General features: G+C 32.3%; 1 protein-coding gene and 1 long non-coding RNA gene across 2 annotated transcripts; both read right to left on the bottom strand.

Annotated features, from left to right (window-relative positions):
• Nucleotides 1-15,127: 15,127 nt before the first annotated feature.
• On the bottom strand, nucleotides 15,128-15,787 carry LOC150028997 (uncharacterized). Its single transcript, XM_090297842.1, has one exon. The coding sequence runs from the start codon at nucleotides 15,785-15,787 to the stop codon at nucleotides 15,128-15,130; it is 660 nt and encodes a 219-aa protein (XP_090153968.1).
• Nucleotides 15,788-20,118: 4,331 nt separating this feature from the next.
• On the bottom strand, nucleotides 20,119-21,356 carry LOC137809615 (uncharacterized). Its single transcript, XR_011080789.2, has 3 exons — nucleotides 21,204-21,356; nucleotides 20,978-21,052; nucleotides 20,119-20,200 (listed from the first exon to the last, which is right to left on the bottom strand). It is a non-coding gene; the product is annotated as an uncharacterized LOC137809615 (long non-coding RNA).
• Between the last annotated feature and the right edge of the window lie 753 nt (nucleotides 21,357-22,109).

Raw genomic sequence — 22,109 nt, 5'->3', positions numbered from 1 at the left:
TAATGGACTGAATCTGTCAAATATCAGTGTTAATTGATTCCTAGTAATATTCTCAAATTTATAGAAAGGTATATTTGGAAAACATCTTAATAAATCAATATTTTTCACTAAACCAGTGTTAATTGATTTTTTGAAAGTGTCACCTAGATTTGAAGGAACATGGTCATAAGTGTCATTGTTGACATTTATTGAACTCCTTAAATACATTTTGATGCGGTCGGTCACCGAAACCAAGTGAGAGACTCATTTGATACCAATCGGAAGAAAACTATTTTTTACACTTCTATAATAATCAAATTTTAAAAGAGATAAAGTATAAGAGAAAGAAAATAGAGAGCATAACAAAAGAAATGGGAGGAAGAAAAAGGAGAGAGAGAAAAGAATAGAAGAAAAAAAAAAGAAAGAAATGAAAGAGGTGCGGGATTTACAAATAAAATTATTTATAAAAACTCATTTTCTTTTTTACTCTCTTCTAATTTTTAGTAATATATATTTTATTATATATATATATATATATGTGTGTGTGCGATTTTGATTTACAATAAATTTTTGGTCCCTGAAATGACAGCTGTTGAACGACAGAACGATACCCACGATTTTTATATTACAATTAGATTAACTTGCTTACGCGTAATAATTAAATTCAGCCCTTCAAAATAAATTCTATAAAAAAATACTTTTACCTAAATATATTCAAAAGGTTCGAAATAGATTTACTGTAAATTCAATTGCTTACTTACTAGTCAAGGTTGGTGGCTTAACCACGAATTCAATTTATACTTCACTTACTCACGTTTAATCCTTGTGAGAACATATTATAAATCTACGAAAATTAATTACTCCAACATTTTATTTGTGCAAAAATTAATAATATAGATCAATTTTTATCGATAAATCTCATTTATTAGTAATATGTTTGAGTAACATCTTAAATTTGTGACATTATTTATTCATCTTCTTTTCAGCTACTAGCATGAATTTTTTTATTATTATTATTATGAATTGTGTTGTGTGGCCACACATTCATTATCTTAGAGAAATCAAACACGGTTCTTGGCCTACCCATATGCCAATTTGCACCATGTTTCATAGTTAATTGTGTGAAAAATTCATTGCATAAATCAAGGTGGTGCTTAATATAATTTATCTATGTTAAGTTTTTTTAAGTGAGACATTGACAAAATTTGACGAAAATAAATTATAACGAAATTTATTAAAAAAATTAAAATATCACTTTCAAACTAAAAATTACAAGATAATAAGATTCTGAGTATTTTTACTTTTAGAAAACAATACATCATTTTCAACTACAAATTATATCATAATAAAATTTTAACTATTTTAATTTATATATAGTTTGTTTTACTGAATTAGTCAACATGAAAATTTCCTCTCATATTAATATCCTAACAATCTACTTATCAATTGTGATATTTTTTTATGTGCTTGGTAGGTGTGGAATAAATAATTAGTCACTAACTTGAATAAAAGAAAGGTAGTTTATTATATTGTTAATTTTGTTAGGTTGTTAAACAAGATCACAACTCTATGAAATAGCATGTATCTCTCCTATGAGATCCTATAATTATCCTTCACCATTATCAATTGATAGTGCAATTCTACTTAATGTTTTCTTACATTATTATTTACAATTATTATATTTGTTGTCATAATTATAATTAACCTTAGAAGCACCATCAAAAGCTTTATCAAACACTGCATTTCTGGACATATGTTCCATTATTGAATCAATTATTTCCATAAAAAACTAATGAGATGTTTTCATTTTAGTGGATTTCCAAAGATGTTATTAAGCAGTTAAAGTTTTAGGAAAGGGTTTACCAACCCATCAAACAAACAAACAAAAAGGACAACCAGATTCTAGTAATATAAACGCTATAAGACGAGCAACATAAATTAGGGAAAAGGCAGAACAACGCGTAATGGATCACTAACATTTTGACAAAATTGGGACGAGAAGTTAGTGATGCTCAGACCCATGCTTCACACTCACCAATCTTTCTCCACTCATCAATGCCAAAGATCACCAATTAGCATCAACTATAAAGTGTATAAAGCAAATACGAATTTAACCACTTTTTATTTTTTATCTAATTTCTCCAAAACTTTAATTTAATGTAAAGGTTTTGAATATCAAACAAACAATAAATAAAATTAATATTATCTTATCTTATAAATTAATTTTTTAAAATTTACTTATAGTATAATAGTAAATCAATCAATTTAATCTTGTGTACTAATTCACGGTTTTTCAAAACTTTAGGAGAATTTCTGGTCGCACTACAAGAAAATCATGAAATAGAAACCAATTTTTAGAGACTAAAAATAATTAGTTACTATAATGACTAAATTAGATATCATTTTATAGATTAAAAAATTTTTGATTTTTAAATTAGTTTCTATTATTATTAAATGGTTTCTAAATTGGTATCTAATTAGCAACCAAGATTTTTGCTACTAAAATTAAAAACTAAAAAATTGGTAGCTAATTAGATACCAATTTAAAAATTATTTAATAATAATAAAAAATAATTTAAAAATATTTTTTTAGTTTTTAAAATATCTCTAATTTAATTATTATATCAACTAATTATTTTTTTATTTAAAATTGATTTCTATTTTATATTGTTTCAGTGTTGTCATCTTCAAATAAGTATTTATGCTATAAGTGACTCGCAAATAAATAAGCAACTACCAGTCAACATAAAAAGAGACAAAACAATAAATACTTCTAGCCAATTGGGCGGGTATGAGTAGCAATCTACTTCTGTTTGTGCAAAGAAAATAATGATAAAGTAAAATTATATTAAAAGTAAGTCATTTTAGAACATACCACCATTTTACTAAATACAGTTCACATTTTTCTGTCATCAAATAATTTAAATAACTTACTTTAGGGGTTGTTGTGACAAAACAAAAAAAATAAATTAGCTGTTAGTTGATAAAATATTTCTTATAAATTAGTTGTTAAGGGATAAATTCTGAGTTGATAAGATCATACTATAAGAGTTTCAAGTTCATAAATTAGTTTGTTAAATTAGAACTATTTAATGAAGTTATTGATAAAATAGTAAAACGGTATAAAAAGATGTAACTATAATTATGCAATTTTTATTATATAAATGAAATTTGTGTTTAGTTATAATTTTAGAACATTTAAATAATTAAATTATTGTAAAAAAGATAATTAAATATAAATTAATTTTAGAAAAAAAATAAATTAGTAACTATACTAACTAAATTAGATATTATTTTATAAATTAAAAAAATATTAGTATTTAAAATAGTTTTTATTATTATTAGAAAATTATGACCTAGTTTCTAAATTATATCTAACCTTAACTATAAATTTCAGTTATTAATTATTTTATATTCTAACTTAATTATTAAATTTATAGTTAAATATTAATTTAGAATATAAAGTAATTAATAATTTAAATTTTGATAGTTAATATTAAATATAATATAAAAACTATTTTAAAAATTTGTATTAATAATAAAAATTATTTTAGATATCAAATAATATTTTATAATTTATAAGATAATATCTAATTTAGTTTTTTTCACTAAATTAGTTGTTATTTAATTTGTTTTTGAAATTTTATTAAATTTTTGTATTTCTATTTTTCTTAAAACTGTATAGTTGTTTATTTGGACATGTCATTTTATTTAAATAAATGTTTATCCAAAAAATCAAATTTAATTTTTATTCAATTTAAATAAATTTTTATCTAAAAATATTTATTTTTGGTTTCTCGATTTAGTTCTATATATTATTGTATGTAATTTTTATAGAAATATTATTTATTTCAATTTATTATGTTAATTTTTTTCAATTTAAACTACATAAAAAAAAGTTAAAATATAACCCAACTAACTTTAAAAGTAGTACAATAATTAACTATTTTTTTTTAAATTGAAATAAATAATAATAACTAAAAATATATTAAAATAAAAAATAAAAAATAAAAAAATTAAATAAGTTAAAATATAATCTACAAACTATAAACTAACTCGAATAATTCGTAACTTACAAACTAAAATTTCCTAAAATAACTAATTTAAAATGTTTTTCTTTATATTAATTAAATTACTTTATAAACTACTACATAACTAAGTTATTAAATTATTGGAAACATTTAAAGTTATGTATATTTGAAATCTGACTCTTTTTTTTACCATGATATGTAGGTACTGATTTGAATATTCATCCTCTTAAATAATATCGACTAAAACATTATCTTTTGTCATTACTTTCGTCCTGCTAATAAATATATATTATAAAAAGAAAAGTCATTTGTTGTAATTCTTTCTATTTCTACTCCTAATTTTATGAATAGACTCTCCTTTCCATTTTTTATCCTCGTAAATATCTTTATACCAAATATATTATCTATATAAATACAAACTTTATTTTATACACCGTGTTATTTTCTAAACCATTCTTGTATATTTTATTTCCCTTCTTTGTTTTCTCAATATTCCTCGAATTTTATTTTAATCTTGTTTCGTTCAACTCTTTATCATACCAAATTGGTTTTTATTTATAATTTACATTTTAAATATTTTAAATATTTGTAATAAGAAAATTATTGGAATTGATCTTTATTAGTGTGTGTTTTACTTAATCAATGAATTTCCAATGTAGTTTGTATTATAATATTATAACATTCACGTCACAAGAAATATTTTAATATCCTAATCCACATTATAAATTCTTTTGTCGTGTAAAAAAAACTAGCAATGAGTCACTCTAATAGTTTTCTTACTACAAGTATTCAGGAGGTTTAAAATTTGAACTAGAAACGAAAATCAATTTTACGTGAAAGTATAGGGACGGAAAACAGGTTTAGTCCTTATTTTCATGTTCTGAAAATAGTTGATATTATGGTAACTTCTTTTTTTTTCAACTTTAATAATTGTTTTTCATAATAATTTTTCTCGAACGAGGTTGGAACCAAGAGAACTATTGGAACTCCTTCTTGGTCGATCCGTCAAGTCTTCACTCCTCCCTCTCAAAATGGGCTCCTCCCTCTCCTTTTGTTGCTCTAACTCTAGGTCTCCACAAAATCCAAGCTCGGATGACACCTGCAAAAGACACTTCGACGCTTAAGTCAAAATTAAGTATTCCACACTCGGTACTCTGAGCACTGTATAATGACGTACCTGATTCTTGGATTTTGAGCCTATTTATATAGTTATTATGGGCATTTTCTTATTGTGCCAGATTATGGAGTTGGGTCATGTTTAGAAGTGCATTACCTAACTCTTGATCGCTGATTAGCCTCGCTAACCCTGCTTAGGCATAATGGTCTTTGTGACAATGGGCCGAACCCCTGACACTCAGTGCATTTCTTCACATACTCTGCACAATGGTTTTGAACGGTTGGCCAATAGTAGCCAGCCTTGAGGACTTTGGCGGCCATCGTTCTTCCGCTCGAATGATTCTGACATTCTCCCTTATAGATTTCTCGGAGGACATATTGTGCCTTCTCCTTAGTGATAAACTTTGCACATTGCATATTGTTGAACATGGTGAACCTTGCACATTGTTGTCTCGTCGCCTTCTCTTTTCTGGTTTGCATGTGCGAGCTTCAGGTATTGAATGATTAGGGTCATCCAAGTATTGGCTTCGGTTATGGCCTGACATTCGGCTTCTCCCACGTTGGGTCTTTTCAAGTGGATCTACACCACAAATTTGTGGTGACTCTTCTTTTTGGTTGTGGCAAGCCGAGACAATGCGTCGACCCTGATGACTTTTTACGACAAGTGCACCGCGTTTTTCAGAAGTAATAATTGTCCCTAAGGACGGATATAGATCCCACAAGGAACAATGAATTATCGAGTACAATATTCGGTAAATATAACAACAAAACAATAAAAAGAGTTGAAGTGATTATGTTGGCACTGATCAATAAGAAAACAAACAGAGAATTAGTTGCTTCAATTGGAAAAATAGGGATTAGGTTTCATCTCTCTCACTCTCATGTATTTTGATTAGCATGTCAATATTAAGTTATTTGATTGAAATTGATGCCTGTAGAAAATTCATTTATATCGATCTCTCACATACTTATAAAAACAACTTAGAAATCACAATCAAACGTTAATGGCAATTAACATTTCAAGTCTGTCTCTAGCACTCAAATATGCTAAGTATTGATGTTTAGGTCTGAACCCTAAAAATACCTCTCGGTCATATTTAATATTCTCAATTTGTCACGGAAAGTTAAAAGTAAAACAACAATACCAATAATCAATCAAGAACTGAATATAAATATATAAAATATCATCTCAATACATAAGAGTTTGAGCATATTACTCCCAATCCCAAAGGGTAGAATTAGCCACGCATACGTCTAGCACCTTCCATCCTCCCAATTGAGTTACAATTCACTCTATGGTGTTTTCCTCTCAATCTGGCACACTAGGGTTGTGCCTCTAGCCCTCTATTTATCCTAGTTTTCTAGGGTTAGGTTGCTTCCTGTGTCGCGCTAATGGGTTAAATGATAAAACATAAAAAGGCCCAATCTTTCTTTACATATTTTTCCATTCTGGGACCTTCCAGGTTTCTCTTTTTAGCTCAAATTATTCTCCTTTACTCCAAATCTTCAATCCTCCCTAGAAATCTGCAATTAACACCAAATTTGGGAATAAAATGCTCTTATTCAAATAAAGCTCATAAAAAATGTAAAAATATATAAATTCATAAATTAAGGATTATTTTATATGTAAATTAGCAATAAATCCTCATAAGTGCCTATATTTTAATATGAAATATTACGAAAATTAGACACTTATCAGACCCTCGTGTTGTTCTCTCAACGGATGTGCTCCACCGTTACCCTCTTGACCCGGGCGATGAGGTTGGAGATCGTGTGGTAGTACCTTTGCAGGAAAGGCTCCTTCACCTTGAACTCTCCTTTTATCTGACCGACCACCAACTGGAGTCACTTTGGCATGTTACTTCGCAAGTTCCCATGTCGTAAGCTAAGTGTAGGCCGATCAGGATGGTCTCGTACTCGGCTTGGTTGTTTGTGGGCTTGAAAGTGCTTGGTTCAAGAGGAGGTCACCTGGTCCTTCGAGAACAACTCCAGCTCCACATGTCGCCTTGTTGGACGACCCATCATCATATACTGCCCATCTGGTCGAGAGGTCCTGTTAGCTCAATCGAGAAGTCAGCTAAGCATTGGGATTTGATTACACCTCTCGGTTCATAGCGGATGTCGAACTCTGAGAGCTCCACCGACCATCCTATCATGTGTCCTGCAAGATCTGGATTAGATAAAATTTTGAAGATTGGGTAGTCAATTCTTACCATGATGGTGTGGTTTTGAAAGTAAGGTCCCATACACTTGGCGGTTAGGACAAGGACGAACACAACCTTTTCTATCGTTCGGTACCTCATCTTGGCCGCATGGAGTGTCCGACTAACGAAGTACACGGGGCGCTCTTCCTTCTCCACCTCCTGCACGAGTACTGCACTCGGTGCCTCCTCCGAGACCGACAAATAGACAATTATTGGTTGGTCGGGTCTCGACTTCTGAATCACTGCCAGTGAGGATAAAAACTCTTTCAACTACTGGAAGATTTTTTCGCATTTCACATCCCAGCTGAACTTTGCTACTTTTCGGAGCAGTTACACCATAGGTCTTGTGTGGTCGGCCAGGCGTTGGACAAACCTAGAAAGGGCAGTAAGACGTCCGATGAGTTGCTACACCTCCTTCACGTTTTGAGGGCTTCTCATCTCGATTATCGTCCGACACTTATTTGAATTTGGTCGTGCAGACCCTACCAGTACAATAATATTATCACTATTTTGAAGAAAAAAATAGATTGTTTGTTTCTATTAACATTTTCTAAAACTGTTTTTTAGGTTGAAAAAAATATAAGGTATTGGATTAAGTTGCATCCATCTCATCCCAGACCATAATCACAAAGATGAAAACTACTAGACATTAAAGTCTCTTCTCACACTTCTTTAGCTCTACCAAACCAAACAAATTTAGGTTCATATTGATGTAACCATTGCACACTTGTCATTATCATGCTTAATCGTAGTAAACTAATACCCTAGTGGCACTACCCAACCAACCCTTTTGAAAGTTGAATCATCTTCCCATTTTCTTTTCATTTTACCTTAATTTTTTGGTTTCATAATTCAATTAACTTTTGGGCTAATCTAATTAAATATTGAACCTACATAATTTTCAAGGTCTTGGACTACTAAGGCTTCCAAAAAATAGTTTGAAAAATAGTGATAAATTTTATGCTTTTTCTTCTCGAGTTGTTGGGCTGCATATAACTCTCAGGTCCACTTTTTTTCTTTTTACACCTCTGCTATATATTCTCTTTCTTATACTCAATTTTAGAATAAGATGAATAAAATTTTCCTCTCTCTTCGTTCAACTTTGTTTTTCCTCTGCTTCAGTTCTCTTACGTTCATTCTTTTTCTTGGGTTTCTATTCATTTTTTTTTTACTATTTCTTCTGCAATTGTGCTTTATTTTTCAACTGCATTGGGCTAATTTCTAAGCTGCAGGAAGAATCCTTGCACCACATCATCATCGACGCATCTCACAGGAAGTGTTTCTCTTTTCCGCTCTGTTGTTTTTTATCTCTTCCAATATGGTATCAGAGCTCTTCGTTTGAAGAGATCTGTTGTGCTCTCTGATATCTCCTTTATTCTTATTCATTTTTTTTCTTGATTCTGATTTTTCGTTTTTCGTGTCATCTTGTTCAAATTTTCTTTCCCAACAGGCATGGCAAAAGCGACAAAAGAAACGTCTGATCAATCCACATCTGATCATACTTATTTGTCTCTGCATCTTAACGAGAATCCTGGAATCTGTTTGGTATCACCAGTTCTTGAGTCGACGAATTACCATTCCCGGAGTAGATCAGTCATGACAACTTTGAGTGCGAAAAATAAACTTGAATTTGTCCTTGGCACACATCCCTGCCCAACGAAGGATCATCCTACTTATGCCGCATGGAATCGCTGTAACAACATGGTGGTGTCGTGGTTAGTGCATTCAGTCTCTGTTCCGATAAGGAAGAGCATCATTTGGATGGATTTGGTTGTTGATGTGTGGAACGACCTCAAAACTAGATATTTCCAAGGTAATCTTTCTAGAATTTCTGATCTGCAAATGGAAGTTGCTACCCTATGTCAGGGAGATCAATCTGTTACCGATTATTTTACTAAGCTCCGTATTATTTAGGATGAAATTGAAAATTTTAGACCTAACCCGACTTGTGCCTGTAAGACAAATTGCTCTTGTTATTGTGCTGTTATGACTCTTCTCAATCATAGAAAGTTTGAAGATCAGGCAACGCAGTTTCTTCGTGGGCTAAATGAAAAATATCATAACATCAAGTCTCATGTTCTTTTGATGGAACCTATTCCTCCCATATCGAAGATCTTTTCTTTGGTGGTACAACAAGAACATCAGTCGGTTAGTAATACCTTGGTCACCAATATTAACAATGTTGTTAGTAATATTAGTGTTAATCGCCACCCTAGTTCTGTTTCTATTACTTGTAACTTTTGTGGTAAGATTGGTCACACAGAAAAAGTTTGTTTTCGAAAAAATGGCTTTCCCAATAAGGACAATAAGACATACAAAAATAACAATAATAAAAAAATCTGCACTCATTGTGGTATAAATGGTCATACGATTGAGAATTGTTACTAGAAGCATGGTTACCCACCTAGATATAAATTTTTCAATGGTGGAAAACCCAGTCAGATCAATAGTATTGTGTCTATTGATGATGTTTCTTTTGAAAAATGTCAAAAAGGTCAAGAAGAGGGCAACATTACCCTCACTCCTTTGCAGTACCAGATTCTTTCAGACATTTTCAAGCAAAGTAGAAGTAGTACTGATGACAGCAACGTGGTTAATCCAACACAAGTGAATCAGGTGGGATCTTTCTCCACACATTCAACTCACCAACTAAATGATCAACCTTCAACAGGTAATCTTTCTATCAAAACTAATTCTTGTTGGGTTATGGATTTAGGAGCCATGATCATGTATGAGTTTCTTTATAAAATTTTATCTCATATAAACCTATTAAACTTGTTCATATAAATCTGCCGAATGGTCATCATGTTCTATATGAATATTCTAGCACTGTTGTCTTAATTTTTTTTTATTATCTTAGCAATGTTCTGTATGTACCAAACTTTGCCTTTAATTTGATATCTATCTCGAAAATTACTACAGATTTTGATTACAAATTAATTTTCTCTTCAAACAAATGTGATATACAGGACAACGTTACCAACGAGAGGATTGGTACAGTTAAGACCACAGACGACTTGTATATTCTTGATTCTACTATTTTTTGTAATTCTAGTTTCAATACTGTTGCTTCTTCTTACAGTACTACTGATAAGAACCATAATCTGTGGCACAATAGAATAGGTCATATTTCTGATGAAAGATTATCTGTTTTGAGAACTCAATTTCCTTTTATTACTACAAATAAAACTCATGTGTGTGATACTTGCCATAGAGCCAAGCAAAAGAAATTTCCTTTTAATTTGAGTAGTTCTCATACCAATTGCTATTTTGAATTACTTCATACTAATATTTGGGGTCCTTGTTCAGTCTCTTCGATGTATGGTCATAAGTATTTTTTAACTATTGTTGATGACTTTTCACGTTTTACTTGGCTTATACCCATGGTCACTAAATCTGAAACAAGAATTCATATTGAGAATTTTATTGCATATGTTAAAAATCAGTTTGAAAAAAGTGTTAAAATCATTCGTACGGGGCAGAATTTGCCATGAAAACCTTTTTCTCTTCTAAAGGAATTATTCATCAAACTACTTGTGTTGAGACGCCTGAACAAAATGGTATTGCTGAAAGAAAACATCAACATATCTCAAATGTCTCGTGCTCTCATTTTTCAAGCAAACTTACCTCCTTTATTTTGGAACTTTGTTGTTTTACATGTTGCTGTTTTTTTGATAAACTGCACCCCAACTCCTTTATTAGACAATAACTCTCCCTATGAAAAACTGCACACTAAATCTTATGATCTAACCATTCTTCGTGTTTTTGGATGCCTATGTTATTCTAGCACTATCACAGCTAATAGAAAAAAGTTTGATGCTCGTGCTGTATTTGGTGTTTTCTTGGATTTTCAACCTCACACCAAAGGCTATATTTTCTTAAATCTCAAAAATCACAAAGTTGAGGTCTCAAGGCATGTAATTTTTCATGAACACCAATTTTCTTATATTGAATGTTGATAATAATGAAAGACCCAACAATTTATCTCTTCCTATTCCCCAAAATTATGCCTTTACTAATGACTTTATTCATGATAATACTCCTGGTAGCATTCTTCATAATGCTGAAAAGAATCTTGTGACTGGTAATACTGATTTTACTGGCAATAATGATGTTATATTCAATCTGGTGAACTTAGTGAATCTGGTGTACTTGATGATCATGCTAATGAGGCACAATCTACTGTTCCTAAAGAACAACCTAACACCATTCTCAGGAGATCAACTCGTCACAGGAAAATGCCCATATATCTACATGATTTCCATACTTCATCCATACACACAAATCATGTAAGTACAAAATATCCTATATCTAACTTTGTCTCTTATAAATCCCTATCCACAGACTTTAAAAAGTTTGTTTTTTCTATCTCATCACATATGGATTTGCAATCTTATGAGGAAGCATCAAAGTATCCATGCTGGCAGCAAGCTATGAAGGAAGAACTAGATGCTTTGGAAGCCAATCACACATGGGTAACTACTTTTCTCCATCCAGGTAAAACTTCTATTGGCTGCAGATGGATATACAAAATAAAAAGAAAATCTGATGGCACCATAGAGAGATACAAAGCCCATTGTTGCTAAGGGCTACACACAGCTGGAAGGACTCGACTTCCTGGATACCTTTGCGCCTGTTGTAAAGCTCATCACACTTCGCTTATTACTTGCTCTTGCTGCGACACAAAACTGAGTCTTAAAGCAACTTGTCCTACTACAAAAAAATCCATTACTGGGTTTTCAATCTTTCTAGGCAATTCACTCATCACGTGGAAATCCAAAAAGTAGCAAACAATCTCAAAAAGCTCCTCAGAAGCAGAGTATAGAGCCATGGCAGCTACTACATGTGAAATCCAGTGGTTAATATATCTTCTCCAAGACTTTCGGGTTCCCTATGTTCAGCCTGCCATCCTTTATTGCGACAATCAATCTACTATTCAAATAGCCAACAATCATGTCTTCCATGAACGTACCAAGCATATAGAAATTGACTGTCACATTGTTCGTGAAAAGGTTGCTGCTGGGCTTCTCAAAGTTCTCCCTATTTCCTCCTCCATGCAAGTTGCTGACATTTTCACCAAACCCCTTCCTCCCAACACTTTCACCTTAATACATTCCAAGCTGGGAATGAAAAACATTTATTCCCAGCTTGAGGGGGCTGATAAATTTTATGCTTTTTCTTCTTGAGCTGTTGGGCTGCATGTAGCTCTCAGGCCCACTTTTTTCTTTTTACACCTTTGATATATATTCTCTTTCTTGTACTCAATTTCAGAATAAGATGAATAAATTTTTTCTCTCTCTTCGTTCAACTTTGTTTTTCCTCTGCTTCAATTCTCTTACGTTCATTCTTTTTCTAGGGTTTCTATTCCCTTTTTTGTTTACTATTTCTTCTGCAATTGTGCTTTATTTTTCAATTGCATTGGGCTGATTTCTGAGCTGCAGGAAGAATCCTTGCACCACATCATCATCGAGGACGCATCTCACAGGAAACGCTTCTCTTTTCTGCTCTGAGGTTTTTTATCTCTTCCAATAAATAGCGAGAAGAGAAACAAGACGGGTAGTGCATTGAAATGTGATGACAGGAATGATTTTCGGAGTGATTATTTTAGATTAAAAACGAGAGTGAGAAAAAGTATAATATAAATTGGAAAATAGATAGATGCAAATACAAGAAACCCTTTATCATTAGTTACTCAGATATACTACCTTTATCATATGCATGATCACATACAAATTGTTAACTCTTCATCATCAAAATATTCACATAAAGAATCTTTGATCAACACAGTCTATTAAAAATATAGTATATTTTTATTATTTCAAAATACACATTTAGTTAATAGATGATGAAGTAAATTAAATAATATGTATATTACTATTATTATTTTTAATATTATTTAATAATTTTGATCATATTGAGTTGAGTCTTAAATTTAACATACAAAACCTATCACGTTAAAAAAATTCAATCTAATTTTGTTTGAGCTAAATTAAATTGAATTTGGTTATTCGGTCGAATAAATACACCTAAATAACGATGGAAGGCAAACAATAAATAAATATATATATATATATAAAGTTTTTATGTTTGATATTATTATGTAACTGACACCTCAAGTAACAACAATCATCTGCCCTCACATAAAAAAAAATATTATTAAAAGTAAAAGAAAAAAGAAAGAAAATATAAAAAATGGGGGGATTAGACCAAAACTTATATGTTAACAAAAACGGGACATAGGTAGATTATACTTATTCATAAAGAATTCTAAAAACAAATTAAAATGAACCTATTATACAAATAAAATGATTCTCTATAAATAATATAAGATTCTTAAATATGATTATATAAAGATTTAATGATATGTTATAACATCCAAATATTTCCTACACATTATACTATAAATTCATTAAAGGGTACGTACAAATGTTATTATAATCCAAAATATAAACTTAAACACTCACATCATATATGTATAAATACGAATATTTAGAAAAGGAAGATCAAAAATAAAAATTTCTACTTTTTTCATATGTCAACTTCTACACATGTACATATATATACTCGTGTACATAGTATAATCATTGTAGTTCATAATACAAACAAACACATACAAGATTAAATTATTAAAATAAATTTCTAACATACAAAAATATATATATAAATAAAAGCAATTAGAATAATAATTCATAAATAATCAAGTTTCTTTTTCAATCAAACATTAGCATATAAAACTTATGTATCAACCACAATAATCCAATTTCATTCTAATATCAATATACAAAAACCATATAGACCACACATGGGTCTATACACCAAGGATATTCAACATGCGGAATATCAAACGACACCTTCTGAAAGACCCATATTAAGTATGTCGTCTCAGAGACTAACATCATATCCAATGCAGTACTTAAATTTACAAGTGAATCCAAAAAATCATGATATCAGGGTAAGTTCAATACAATCCAGGTTGTGTGACTTAAATCATCAGTGAAGCTCGGAGATCTCTGTTACCACATAGGCATCAATACTTAATACACATCAAACATCAGTCCATACATTATCCCAAATGTATGAATTCAATTCCACACCATTTCATCATACAATATCATTCAAAAATTGATCCACAATATTCAAAAGTCTATTTGACATGAAAAAAATAACACTTTAATACTAAATCATCAAAATATAATATTTTTACAAATTTAAATAATATACAAACAAACAACCCAATATATAAACACACAACATTCCTCCAAGAGAAATTGAATATTGGGACCACGTCCCTTCCGCATTCAGATCTTCTATCCTAGGGTGCTATTAAAAAATAATTTTAGCTTCCCTTATCTCAATTGCTTGCTTTCCAAGCAACTTTTAGAATTTTATTCCCCACCGTTTGGATAAGCTTCAAGATTTACGGGCCTAATGCAAATTATCCAAACAGAACAAAATTTCAGTATATAATAGAATAAGTTGAGAGGATTAAACTTCTCAACTGACCCCACCAAGATTGATGACTAAATCCTAAGGAAAAACAGAGAACAAAGGATATTTAGAGTAAAAATGAACTTACTCTGTTTGAAAATCTGATCGGGTAGAAATGTTCCTTAACTCCTCTGCTACAGCGTGGTATGATCAGATTCTAAAATAGATGAGGTATGAAGTGAGAAATTAAGAGAGAAGGGAGAGGAGAGAAGTTGGTAGAGAGAGAAAGTGATTTGGAAGAATGAAGAAGAAAGTGATAGTGTGGGCACGCTGTTTCTGCTTTTTTTTTAAAAAAAAAGTGTCGTTACATTATCTCCAACTACAAAAATTTTCGTCCTCGAATATGAACTTACCAAGAAAGAGATTAGGGTATGATGCTCGTCTCACCTCTTCAATTTCCCAAGTGGAATCTCCAGAGGTGAGATCCCACAATACTTTCACCATGGGAATACTTCTTCCACGAAGTTGTTTCACTAGTGAATCTAAAATTCTGATTGGCTTCACTTCAAACGACAAATTTTCTTTGACCTGGATGGAATCAGACTCTAGAATGTGGCTAGGATCAGGTACATACTTTCTTAGCTGGGATACATGGAAAATATTGTGAATGTTAGCTAAAGAAGGACGCAAAGCAATTTCATAAGCCACAAGGCCTATTCTCCTGAGAATTTGATAAGGTCCTATGAACTTAGGAGTCAATTTCTTGGATTTTAGTGCTCTTCCTACACCAGTGAATGGTGTAACTCTTAAAAAGACATGTTCACCCGCAGAGAATTCTAAAGGTCTTCTTCTTTGATCTGCATAAGATTTTTGCCTGCTGAGAGATGTTTTCAATCTTTCTTGAATCATTTTGACTTTCTCATTGGTTTGTTGTATTAATTCTGGTCCAATTAACACAATTTCACCATCCTGAAACCAGCACAGAGGTGTCCTGCACTTTCTTCCATACAATGCCTCGAAAGGAGCCATTCCTATGCTAGCTTGGTAACTGTTATTGTAAGTGAACTCTACCAAAGGTAGAATTTCATCCCAACTGCCCAAATGATCTAACATACAAGTCCTAAGAAAATCCTCTAACGACTGGATAGTTCTCTCTGATTGTCCATCAGTCTGAGGATGATATGCTGAACTAAGTCTGAGTTTAGTCCCCAAAACTTCTTGAAGCGTTTGCCAGAATCTGGAGGTGAATCTGGGATCTCTATCTGAAACTATGCTAGAGGGTACACCATGAAATCTGACTATTTCATCTATGTAAATCTGGGCCAACTTCCGCATAGAGATTCTCAAGTCTATAGGTAGGAAGTGTGTCGTCTTTGTCAACCTGTCCACTATGACCCAAACAGAGTCATGCTTCCTCAAAGTACGTGGTAAGTGGGTAACAAAATCCATTGAGATACTATCCCACTTCCACACTGGAATGTCTAACTGAGTTAACATGCCTCCAGGTCGTTGATGTTCAATCTTTGATTTCTGTCAAGTCAAGCAAGCAGCTACAAACTTAGCTACATCATTCTTCAGGCCATGCCACCAATAAGACTTCTTGAGATCTTGATACATCTTGGTAATTCCTGGATGTAAACTGAGTTTGTTTTTATGACCTTCGGATAACACTGTTTGCTTTAGTTCATTATCCTCTGGTATGCATATTCTATTTTTGAATCTCAAAATACCATCCACTCCTAAAGAGAAGTCTTTAGCTTTGTTAGTATTTAATAAGCCCATGAAGTTCTTCAATTTTGAATCTTCCAACTGCTTCTCCTTCACCTTCTCCAGAAATTCATTAGTTATAACAAGGGTATTACAACTAATGCAATTTGAAGACATGGAAACCTCCAAATTCATACCCCTGAAATCTTCAATCAATGCTAACTCTCTAATCATAAGCGAAGACATTTGTATCTTTTTACGACTCAACGCATCTGCAACAACATTTGCCTTCCCAATATGATATATTAGCTGGAAATCATAGTCTTTTAAAAATTCAATTCATCTCCTCTGCCTCATATTTAACTCCTTCTGATCAAACAAATACTTCAAGCTTTTATGATCACTAAACACATTAAAACTAACTCCGTAAAGAAAATGTCTCCATATTTTTAAAGCAAAGACAACTGCGGTCAATTCTAGATCATGAGTTGGATAATTTCTTTCATGCACCTTTAACTGACGAGAAGCGTAGGCAACAACTTTCTTATTCTGCATCAGAACACAACCTAATCCCTGATAGGAAGCATCACAAAAAACTTCAAAAGACTAATTGGTATTAGGGATTGTCAATACAGGAGCATTAGTCAACCTTCTTTTCAACTCTTTAAAGCTTTTCTCACATTGTTCAGTCCATGCAAAAGGATGATCCTTTCTAGTCAATTGGGTCAAAAGAGCCACTATTTTAGAAAAACCTTCTATAAATCTCCTGTAATATCCTGCTAACCCGACAAAGCTTCTAATTTCTGTAACTGTTTTAGGACGTTCCCACTGAAGTACAACCTCCACTTTAGAAGGATCTACTGATATTCCCTGTGCAGAGATGACATGTCCTAAAAATTGTATTTCTGACATCCAAAAGTCACATTTTGAAAGTTTAGCATATAACTGTTTTTCTCTCAAAATGTTCAGGACGGTTCTAAGATGTTCTGCATGTTCTTCCCTTGTACGAGAATAGATCAAGATATCATCTATGAACACTACCACAAACTTATCAAGAAAATGTCTGAATATCCGATTCATATAATCCATGAAAATAGCTGGAGCATTAGTCACCCCAAATGGCATAACCAGAAATTCATAGTGACCATACCTTGATCTAAAAGCAGTCTTCTGAACATCTTCCGCTTTCACTGAAATTTGGTGATAACCTGAGCGCAAATCTATCTTAGAAAAGACAATTGCCCCATGCAACTGATCCATCAAGTCATCAATTCTAGGAAGAGGATATTTATTCTTTATTGTCAACTTGTTTAATTGTCTGTAATCTATGCATAGACGTGACGAACCATCTTTCTTCTTCACTAATAGCACTGGAGCTCCCAATGGAGAAACACTAGGTCGAATGAATTGCTTTTCCAATAAGTCTTCTAGTTGTTTCTTCAATTCAGCTAACTCCGCTGGTGCCATCCGATATGGAGAAATTGACACAGGGCCTGCTCTGGGAATCAAGTCTATTGCAAACTCTATCTCTCTTTTAAGTGGAAGTCCAGGAATCTCATCAGGAAATACATCCATAAACTCCTGAACTACAAATATATCTTTTTGTACTTTATCAGTAAATATAGAACAAGTCAAGAGCATAAAACATTATGCACCTTCTTGTATCTCTCTCTCAAACTGATGAGCTGAGATAACCTGTATTCCTTCTAATTTAGGGAAAATTAACTTCTTCCGACCACAATCTATAAGGATATGATTAGTAGACAACCAATTCATTCCCAATATAACCTCCAAATCTTTTAGAGGTATACAAATCATGTTGATCTTGTATCTCTGCCCATCTATAATTACTGGACATTCAGCACACATGGAAGAAGTTACTATAATACCTTCTGTTGGTGTAGATACCACCAACTCAAATTCTAATTCTCGGACTGGCAACTTAAGTTTCTTAGAACAATCAAAAGATATAAAAGAATGGGTTGCCCCAGAATCAAACAATACAGATAACTGTGTTCCAAGGATAGAACAAATACCTCTAACAAGGCTATCAGACTGTGAAGCTTCAGCTCCACTAATAGCAAAAACTCTGCCAGCAGCTTTGGGTTTTTTATTACTATTTTGTTGTACTTGTTGCACTCCGCCAGAATTTGGAGCTCCCAATTTGACACGACAGTCTTTTGTTGCATGACCATACTTGTGACATCTATCACATGTCACATTTGACACTGGATGAGGGAAAAATCTAACAACATGTGGCCCACCGCATCGAAAACATCTGAAACTAGGTGGTGATTGAGAACTGGGTCTTCCACTGCTATAAGATTGAGGTCTGAAATAAGGTTTCTTTCTATCTTCATATTTAGGCATGCTTTTAGAAGGTCCTCCCACTTGAGGCTTAGCAAGTCTGCTACCACTTTTCAAACTCTCCACTACTTTTGCTTTCTCCACTAGAGCAGGGAAATCTCTAATGGACATAGGAATCACCACTACTTTAAGTTCTTGCTTCAACCCAAACTCAAATTTTCTACATCTCCAAGCCTCAGTCATGGTCTGGGTGTAGAATCTAGCTAGGTGTTTGAACCTAGTAGCATATTCAGTGACTGAAAGATTTCCTTGTTCCAACTGCATGAATTCAATTTCTTTTGCATACCTGACACTATCAGGAAAATACTCCTCCAGGAATCTTACTTTGAAGTTCTCCCAAGTGGCATCTTCTCCTTTGTCTTCCATCATTTGCTTCATGCCTATCCACCAAAACTCAGCTTCTTCAATAAGCATATAGATGGCATAAGATAATTTTCTCTCTTCAGGGCATTGAGTAGCTTCAAAGATTCTTTCTATGTCTCTCACCAACTGGTCTGCTCCATCTGGATTTACCTTGCCATTAAATCTGGGTGGATTATGTCTTAGAAAATCCTCCAGACTAAAAGTATGGAGTTGTTGATGAAGTTGAGATGCTTCTGCTGCTAATCTAGTTGTTTCTAATTGATGAAGGGCAGCCTGATGCTGTTGTGCCATAGTAGCACTCTATTGTTGCAAGGCTGTTGCCATCATCTCTATTGCCCGAGCTAAGTTGGGCATATCTACTGGTGGAGGAGGAGTAGGTGGTCTACGTGCCATCTACTAAGCACATAAAGAATTGGGTTAGAAATTACTAAAATTTCCAACTACATCTTTAAGACAAATTAACTTCAAAGAAATAATCATACGAAACAGGTAAAAACCAATCAAAACTTATCTCTAAAATGTACTCTAGCTACTTAGAATTAAGATAGAAAACAATCTCGATCTAGTCATGAGTGTGTGCACCCTCACCACTCTATCAAGATTCTTTTCATTCTTAATACTTTCATCTTTATTCATAACAATTAACTTGACTCGAACACAAACAAGATTTCAAGAAAAACAACTTTGTCAAACATCTTATTAGAAACTTTTAACTAAGTCTTGAGGCTAGACTTAGACAAAAATCTACACGCAAGAGAAACAAAATAAACCCACTACCCTCAGGTTATCCTAAGGATGAACCGCTCTGATACCATTAAATGTAACACCCCATAATTTACATATAACTATTACAATACCGATTCTACATATTTCTATACAAGCTTACAGTTTTTCAAAACATTCTTAATACGTGATTTGGACATATAGAAATACAAATATTTACAATATAAGTTTCAAAATCAACGCCTTAAAACTCTTATGATCCTCAGACACCTGTAAGATCATCTGCTCGTGTACGTAGTACAGTCATCGCAGTTCAAACACAACGAGAAAAGCAAGGGTAAGCTAATGAAAATAGAATTTTATAATATAAGCAATTAAATCAAAAGAGAAAACCAAGTTACATGATCAATTTCTCAAATTATACAATCTTCTTCAAATCCCAACATTAAAACAATCACATAGATCTCACATGGATCTACACATCCAAGATATTCAACAAACAACGTCTTCCGGAAGACCCGTATTAAGTAAGTCCTACCAGAGACTAACACCTAATCCAAAGATTACTAGTGAATCCAACAGAAAGGATCAGGGTAAGTTCAATACAACCCAAGCCGTGCATCTCATATGTCACGGTGTGCATGAACTCCCCCATCAGCTTCTCACCACCTGATATCTTAGTCTATGTGACTTAGATCATTAGTGAAGCTCAGAGATCTCTGTTACCACATAGGCATCAATACTTAATACACATCAAACATCAGTCCATACATTATCCCAAATGTATGAATTCAATTCCACACCATTTCATCATACAATATCATTCAAAAATTGATCCACAATATTCAAAAGTCTATTTGACATGAAAAAAATAACACTTTAATACTAAATCATCAAAATATAATATTTTTACAAATTTAAATAATATACAAACAAACAACCCAATATATAAACACACAACATTCCTGCAAGAGAAATTGAATATTGGGACCACGTCCCTTCCGCATTCAAATCTTCTATCATAGGGTGTTATTAAAAATTAAATTTAGCTTCCCTTACCTCAATTGCTTGCTTTTCAAGCAACTTTTAGAATTTTATTCCCCACCGTTTGGATAAGCTTCAAGATTTACGGGCCTAATGCAAATTATCCAAACAGAACAAAATTTCAGTATATAATAGAATAAGTTGAGAGGATTAAACTTCTCAACTGACCCCACCAAGATTGATGACTAAATCCTAAGGAAAAACAGAGAACAAAGGATATTTAGAGTAAAAATGAACTTACTCTGTTTGAAAATCTGATCGGGTAGAAATGTTCCTTAACTCCTCTGCTACAGCGTGGTATGATCAGATTCTAAAATAGATGAGGTATGAAGTGAGAAATTAAGAGAGAAGGGAGAGGAGAGAAGTTGGTAGAGAGAGAAAGTGATTTGGAAGAATGAAGAAGAAAGTGATAGTGTGGGCACGCTGTTTCTGCTTTTTTTTTTTTTAAAAAAGTGTCGTTACAACCTCACATAGAACATCAAGAAATGTAACCACATCATTCTCTAATCTATATTATTTGTGCTAAGGTTTTACCAAAAACATAATTAGCTCCCTTTACCTAAAATTCCTTCTTCCAAAGAAAAATTCAGCTTAAATAAGAGAATCACTCAAAATCTAGAAACATAGAACAAAGTATATAAACATGATCAAATGTTAGTATGAGGTTAACCAAGATGAGATGATCAATTTCTCAATTGTACCATGATTGATAAAATCATAAAAAATAAAGATAATAGAAAATATTTGGAGTAAAAATAATTCCTAACTTCACAGTTATGTAATTGTGTGATTAGATTCTAAAATATGAAGAAAGAAAAATAGATAGAAGTGAGATTGTGTGATTAGATTCTAAAATATGAAGAAAGAAAAATAGATAGAAGTGAGATAAGAGAGTAGAGAAAGAAAAAAAAAATGAGAAAAGAATGGGGGTGTGAAAGGTTAAACATATTTTATATATATAATTATTTTAATAATTACGGTGGAGTCTTTATTTAAAAATATATCATCTTTATAAATTAAATTTAATTGTTGATTTAGTAATGAGAATGGAGTGTTGTAAATGTTATTAAGTTATCCAAAATAAGTTCTTTGAACTTTATCTTTGGATACCAGAAAGTGTAAACTTAAATAATTTTTAAAAAAATAG

This window comes from Phaseolus vulgaris, chromosome 2 (assembly GCF_051622355.1).
Source record: "Phaseolus vulgaris cultivar YP4 chromosome 2, ASM5162235v1, whole genome shotgun sequence".
Classification (NCBI taxonomy): Eukaryota; Viridiplantae; Streptophyta; class Magnoliopsida; order Fabales; family Fabaceae; genus Phaseolus; species Phaseolus vulgaris.
This window is presented reverse-complemented; position numbering and strand designations above follow the sequence as displayed.